General features: G+C 48.2%; 2 protein-coding genes across 2 annotated transcripts in view; one reads left to right on the top strand and one right to left on the bottom strand.

The window, feature by feature from the left end:
* Positions 1-373: 373 nt before the first annotated feature.
* SNU13 (small nuclear ribonucleoprotein 13) lies at positions 374-4,471 on the bottom strand. The gene is made up of 3 exons (XM_062587198.1): positions 4,364-4,471; positions 3,318-3,438; positions 374-2,426 (listed from the first exon to the last, which is right to left on the bottom strand). The coding sequence occupies exons 1-3, from the start codon at positions 4,364-4,366 to the stop codon at positions 2,164-2,166; spliced, it is 387 nt and encodes a 128-aa protein (XP_062443182.1). The 5' UTR covers positions 4,367-4,471; the 3' UTR covers positions 374-2,163.
* Positions 4,472-6,770: 2,299 nt separating this feature from the next.
* The window catches only part of MEI1 (meiotic double-stranded break formation protein 1), a 38,292-nt gene continuing 37,859 nt past the window's right edge, over positions 6,771-7,203 (top strand). Inside the window, exon 1 of the mRNA XM_062586583.1 lies at positions 6,771-6,887. Within this exon, the coding sequence (XP_062442567.1) occupies positions 6,771-6,887 (117 nt within the window). The remainder of the gene's footprint in view (positions 6,888-7,203) is intronic.

The following is a 7,203-nucleotide window of genomic DNA, read 5'->3' as shown; positions in this document are numbered from 1 at the left end:
TATAGTGTAATGCAGGTAGATTCAGAGTAGTTATTTCTAATAAAATTTTGTCTAAACTATTTTTCTTCTAGTATATTCTTTAGGCAAAGAAGTTGCTGTAAAGGCTTGTCTTAGCAACACTTGAATTGAAAGTGACAAAATTGTGAAGACTATCTTGTCCATAATTCTGTGGGTTTTCCCTCCCCAAACGCCTTTTTTCAATTCCCTCTTGGCTTGCCAACCTCAAGGTTCTGTACGTTCCAAGCTTTGGATGATTATGGCATGTTTTATCCAAGTTATTAGAGGCTCTTGTTTTATTTGGGGCAGGCTATTGCATTAAGCAGAATTCATCAGAGATAATGATGGAAGGCTTCAGAGCAAAAAATTAAGACAGTTTTTCTTGCTCAAGAATCCTTTATTTCTGCTGCTCATGTGCTTTGTCTTACACATGCTTTTTTGGCACATTATTGCTGGGGCAAATCCTTTGCAGGGTTCTGGTTTTGAACACAACTAGCCCAACAATCAGCATCCTTAAGAGGGAACAGCAGTTCTGCTAACATACATAGAAAGGAAACGACTCAATCTTTTTAGTGACTTAAGTTCATCTCAGCAAGGATATTACTAGTATCAGACATTTATGAAAATATAAAATACAAATGTAAGTTGTCTTCAGTCTTTCATGAACTGATTTCATCTGCTTAAGATATTTACTATAGGTAAGCAGTTGGTGCGTCTGTGGAAACGTTACAGGAGAAATTTATTTTCCATGCTGTTACCATACCTACTGGGGTTCACTACACAATTCTTCCCACTCTAGTTTTGCTTTCTACTTTGCAAACGTTGGGAGGCCCACATAGAGTACAGCTGAGTAGTCCTGTAGGAAGAGACAGAAGACTCTGTAGAAGCTTCAACAGATAAAGTCCAGACTTCCTACAACAGAAGAGGGATGTTTGGCATGACCTCCAGTGCAGATATTTTAGGCTCTTTAGCTGGAAAGAGTAACTGGACAGTTAAATACAGCATGTATTCAACTAAAGCTAACTTCATAAAGCTACCATTAATCCAAAATGCTAGTGGTGCTTCATGCTTTTCTGGAACATAGGGTTATCTGTCATTCTCGTGTTGTAAGCTGTTTCATCTGAAAAATGGCATTTTCTACTGTGTTGGCTATGGCTTGAAGGGCAGATTTTCAGTCATATGACCATATTGCAGTAGCTTTTCTAAAAACATTAGATCCTTTTCAAAGGTATTGGCCAGGTGTACAGTGCTATTTAGGAGCCACAGCAGGCTACTTCCTACCATGTGTTTTATTACTTATTTAAATAAGCTACGAAACCCAAACTTTGCAGCTCATTGATGCACTCCGCACACACACAAAAACTGAAGCATGAACACTACACTGTAGTAGCCTTTAGCCAATCTCTGATCAGTTTAATTTAGCAAACACTAACACTTCACTTAAAGCAAATGCCTCCCAGAGTATGACAATTCCTGTATTCACCTTTGTCAGCAATTTAATTTTTCTTAAAAAATCAGTATTTAAAAACAAAAGCAAGATCAGAGATCTCCACTCGTGCATTGCCATGAGGTTTCTGCTCCCCATACACCTCTTCGGAAGTCCCTTGTCTGGTTTCAAGAAGAAAAAAGGTTGTGCTGTGTGTACTGGCTTGGTCTTGGCTCCATCCACTGCTACACAGTAGCCACCGTCTGCCTTATACGCGGGCTACACTGCTTCATCACTTTAAAGCAGCACCTCCAGCAGTCTACCCACACAAGGTGTGCTGCAAATCTACATTCGTTAGCTGAACACTTAGCAGAAAACTGTAGCACAAAGAAAGCTAATGGGTAGGTTTTAGCCTTGAGCAGGCAGACATGAAGATAAAGGTGGTGGTGGTGGGGTTTTTCTTCCTCCTTTTAAACAAACATCAAACAGGAAATACAGCTGTACAATCACTTTTCAAGAAGTAATACAATGAGAATGACTGTTGGAGTGGAAAAATAAGAGGAAAAAGGGAAGGGAGAGGCAGAAACACTTTCAGAGTTAAGTCACTATTAAACAAAACAAAAAAGATATTTTAAGATGAAACATTGGTATCAAAACTATTACCTCATCAACTACAGCTAAATATTATTTCCCCCAACTGCAACTTGTCCTATTCCACATAAACTTAAACTCATGGGCATTTAGACCAACAGTCTTTCTATAGCTTGCTGGACAGACTGGATCTGAGGCTTTAGCTGCGATCCCTCCTTGATGGTGATCGAACAGGCAATGACAGGCCGGGAGACACCACATGCCCGGCCCAGGGCCTGCTTGGAGCGCACAAAGACGTAGGGCACATTCTTGTCCTCACAGAGAAGAGGGAGATGTAGGATGATCTCCAAGGGCTCAGCATCTGCTGCCATCACAATGAATTCTGCTATTCCTCTGTTCAGTGTTTTGGTGGCTGCAAAAGAAACTTAAGATTAAGTCTGGGGCTTTCTATGAAGTACATTTAATGACAAACACTAACAGATGTTGAAATTAGCATGAGCAAGCAGGAAATTTAGCGGTAGTATGAGGACAGCTCAAGGGAAAGGGCAGCTGCAGGGCTATGAAAAAAGTTCAGACTGAACTGAGTAGCAGTCAGCAGTGCACCCCTGCAGGGATGAAAGTGACCTTCAAAACATAGTCACCAGGTCCAGGGAAGGGAGTTTTTCCCCCTGCTCAGCACTTGCAGAGCTGCATCTAGAGTAATGTCCAACCTCACCCTGAAGCGTAGGGGGGAGACTGACAAGCAGAGCGAGTCCAGTACAGAGTGGCTAAAGTGGTCAGGGCACAGAATGGACAAGGAGAGACTGAGAAATCTGGGTTTGTTTAGCCTGGAAAAGAAAAGGCCAAGGTGTGGGATAATGCCATTGCTGCCTTCCACTACCTAAAGGGTGGGAAGGATACAGCCAGACTGTCCTCATTGGTGCATAGTGAAAGGACAGGTTACAGTCTGTGACTGTTGCTGTAGGGAATTTCTGATGGGACATAAGGAAGAAAAATCTACTGTGAGAGTAGTGTAAGTCCTAAGTCAGGGGCCCAGAGAGATTTTGGAGAAGTCTTCATCCTTAAAGATTTTTTTTTTTTTTTTTTTAACTGTGACTATGCAAGACTGAGCAACCTGATCCAGCTTTAAAGGGAGCACTTCTGTGGACAGATTGCACCACAGACCTTCAGAGGTCCATTCAAACCCAAATTAGATCTATACAAAATTAATGGCCCACAGCTAGAGAGAGAAGACAGCTTCCAGACACAGCCTCTCAGAGCTCAATTCAAAACTCCAGCACACTTTATAACAGGCAGGTCTCACCTTCATTGGCTCCCTTACGTAACTGCTTATAGTTGCAGGATTGCTGCACAAGATCCAGTAGTGTTTTGGTGAGCTGTGCATCAGCCAGTGGGTAAGCTTTGGGGTTCACTTCTGCCTCACTCTAAAGAGAGGAAAGAGAAAGAATAAAGAGTACTATAACAGGAGCAAAGGGGGCTTTGTTCTGAACAACACTACATAGGCCTTAGTCTATCACATACATCAACTGCTGGGGTCAACTCAGCTCATATTCTCACCTGCTCAACACATACACTAAAAATCCCATTGCATTTCATTTCTTATGTTCAAAGCCCCCACTGACAGGTCAGGTAGAGTTAGACAATTTCAATCCTGTAATCTAGCAGCAGTGAACTAACAGCAGCCTTCAAAAGCATGTACTACTATAGATACTACATAAATGAAGCGTTTCAGAGCCAGTTGCTGCCAGCAGCAATTTGACAAGTTTAGACCTGAATTTTAAAGAAAATTGAGTAAGGCATCAGATTTACTCCTGCAAATTACAAACAGCTTCTGCATGTTAGCATCAGTGGCATACTGTCACAGTAACAACATCCTAACAAGCATTAACAACCAATACCGGCAGAACTAGATTTTTTTCAATATTTGCCCTCCAGTGCTGATGTTAGTATCTGGAAGGGAGCGGTCCAGCGCCCAACTACTGCGATCTTCTGCCGCCAGCCTAACGGGTAGTTAGGGCGCTGCACCCGGGCTGCTCTTCCGCACGCAGAGCACATGCTCCTGCCTCCGAAGGAGCCCGGGGACAGGCCGGCAGAGGCGCCTGGCACAGGCGACCCCACGGAGCGCCAGCGCCCCCGCCCTCCCCACGCGTGGGAGAGCGCCGAGCTTCCCCCCCCCCCCGCTGCAGAGGCCGCGCGCGTGGAAGCGGCCGGCGCGCAGGCAGCGGCCACCCGCGGCAGGCAGGGCCTCCCCCGCCGCACCCGGCCCCGCCGCCACGTGCTGCCCCCGGGAGGCGGCAGCTCCGCCGGGGCCCCGCGCGGCGCCCCGGGAGCGCCGCGCGCCGCGCTCACCATGGCCGCGCCGCGCCCGCTCGGTCGGTCCTCTCGGCCCGCAAGCTTCACGGAGGGGGAAGAGGAGGCGGCGGGCGGGCGGGCGCGCGGGCGGGCGCAGGACAAACGCGTCGCTGCCGGACGTGAGGTGTCGGTGAGCGCCGGGGGCGGGGCCGCGCGCGGGGGAGGGGGGCGGCGCTACGGGAGCGGGTAGGCGCAGGCGTGTTTCGTCTGCGGGAGCTCGGCAGCGCTCTCGCCTGCTCCTCGTCCCCGAAGTGTTGCGTAAAAATGACGCGTAATGGGCCGAGCTGCGAGATGGCTTCCTGCTCCCGCAGGCTGGTTTGTTTCCGCACACATACCTAACACACCAATATGCAGACAGCCCTTATCATACAATACTACGTGAGGCAAGGAGTTGTTAAATTTACAGCATATGCAGAGACATACACACATGCTTTTTCTTGGATTTCTTCCCACTTACATTCCACCTTTATTAACCTTGCTCCTCTTCTAAGTGCAGAACAGGATAAAGTGTTTGACTTAACTACCCAAAATTAAAAGTCTTGAAGAGCTCAATTATATCTAAAGCTAAAGGCAGAATTGCTGAAATTTGGAGAGATGCTAACTACAGCTAAACACCTCAGTGGGAGACTACTCGTCTGCTCCTGGACTACCAGGACTTCTCTGTGCTTCAGTTTTTCATCTCTAAAAATAAGGATTACAGCACAGTTTCTTCAGGGAATTGCATAATGGATGCATAAAACATTATTGCAGCCCAGACTCTACAGCAGTGCATAGTGTAATATAAAATATAAATGGAAAGGTATTGAGAAATCATGTCTTGTTCTTTACTTTTCCTCTGCCAAACAAAGCTGAACATCTAAGGGCTGCTTACCAGCTTCTAAGGTGCTTGTACTGACCAGTAACATGTTATGATGAGCATTATTACTAGACGATAAGGCTGTGAAGATGTGGATGACAGATCTTACTGTTCTGTGGCAGGTACATATGTAGTTGTTAGCAGTTTTGTGAATATGATGTGAGCATGTTCATGAGCATCTATCCTGGGATATAGAGATCTCCCAGATGTTTACCTCTGATGCTGAGGAAAGCTGACTTTCCCTATTATTCTACACCACATATAGAGAGTAGCAGTTTAAGGCTCTCTCACACACAACCAATTCATTTTATATTGATTTCAGTGGCAGGACCAACTCTGTAAAGGCTGAGATTTTTCTCCTTCTTTTAGAGCTAGGTGCTAGCCAGGCCCTACAAAGTATCAGGCCTTCTTTAAGAGAGGAGCTAAATGAAACGGAAACATGAGGGGAACAGGCAGCTAATAGACAACAAGTGGAAAAGGAAAAAGAAGGGGTGTGAAGGCTGAGGGATCACACATGGATGAAAGGGTACCAGAAAAGAGGCTGAGCTGCGCCCTCCACTCAGAAGGTGTCCGCGCAAGTAGAGGACACTGCTCAGAGACATGAATGGGCATGGGAACAGATTTAGGTTCCTTGTCAGTCTCACCTGGGTAAGGGCACACAAATTGGACCAAAATTCACATATACTTCTTTCCACATAAATCTTCAGTAAAGAGTGAAATACTTGTCTGAAAATATGGATAAGAGCATATAATCAAATAACCATCAGATATAGGGCTGAGTTTATATGTGCTGGCACTGTAGGCAAAGTCTATGTCTTGTAAGAAAAAAAAACATCTGGCTAAGCTTGTCTAAACATACCATAAATATATCTGGGGTCACCTCTCAAAACAAGGAGGAAGTCAATACTCTCTCAAATCAGTGTTACCAAGTGAAATCAAAGGTCCTGGGTTTCCTTACTCTTGATCTCCTCCCACCTTTCCCCTCACTCTCCCCCACGCACTTAAAACAGTGGCTCTGACTTTGGAGCCCCTCCAATGTGTTTCCTGGCTTTACCCGCTCTGCTCTCATCTCTTTTTCACACCATTTTTCTTCTCCCACACTCTTATCCCTGCTACTCCCATCCCTGTGGTATTTTATTTCCCCAGTGCTGCCATCTGGTCCCTTCTCGGAAATTCCCGCTCAGGCCCTACCCTGCCTCTCTCCCTGTAGTGCAGCGTGTGGGGAACGTCCTCCCCCAGCCTCTACCGCGTCCCCCTCTGTGACCCTAGCGGCACCTCTGCCCTGCGGCTCCCCTTTCTGCGCCCGCTTTAAGGGAGCTATGTCGCACAAGCCTTTCCTCCCTCGCCCCGTCTTGCAAGGCGGCGCGCTCCCGGCGCCCAAGCTCTCCCTCCGCCTTCCGAGAGACTCCCCGAGCCCTGGGCAGGCAAGCGCCGCAGGAAACGCTCGCTAGGCGGCGCACCGCCGCACGAACGGCGACCTCGCGCATGCGCACCCCCCCTCCCCCGCGGTGACCGTTGGCGGCGACCGTTGGCGGCGTCCGTTGGGCGATGGCGGTGGCGTGCGCGCGGCTGCCCGGCCGGCACGGCGCGCGCTGGGCCCTGCCGCTCCGCCCGCCGCTCTGCCTCGCCTGCGCTGTGGAGACTCTGGGCGACGGCAGCGCCTCGGTGGGCAGCGCACTCGCTGCCTCTCTTCCCCACTCCTGCCTCTGCCTGCGCAGGGCCCTGCTGGCCTCCGAGAGCCTCTCACGGGCTTCCCCCAGCCTCAGAGCGTTGTCCCCTCACACCCTTCGGCCTGTGCTGGCCCCACAGAGAGGGCTACCCCACCCCAGCCCTGGCTTTTCCATCTTCTGCTTCCAATTTGGGGCTCAGAGATGATGGGGTGTATCTTGGTGTTAACCACTTTGGTCCAGATGTGCTGGGATGCTCTTCCCCCTAGGATGGCACAAACAGCACCTCTGTGTGGGCCTAAGTGCTAATGGCT

The sequence above is a fragment of the Rhea pennata genome, chromosome 1 (assembly GCF_028389875.1).
Source record: "Rhea pennata isolate bPtePen1 chromosome 1, bPtePen1.pri, whole genome shotgun sequence".
Lineage (NCBI taxonomy): Eukaryota > Metazoa > Chordata > Aves > Rheiformes > Rheidae > Rhea > Rhea pennata.
This window is presented reverse-complemented; position numbering and strand designations above follow the sequence as displayed.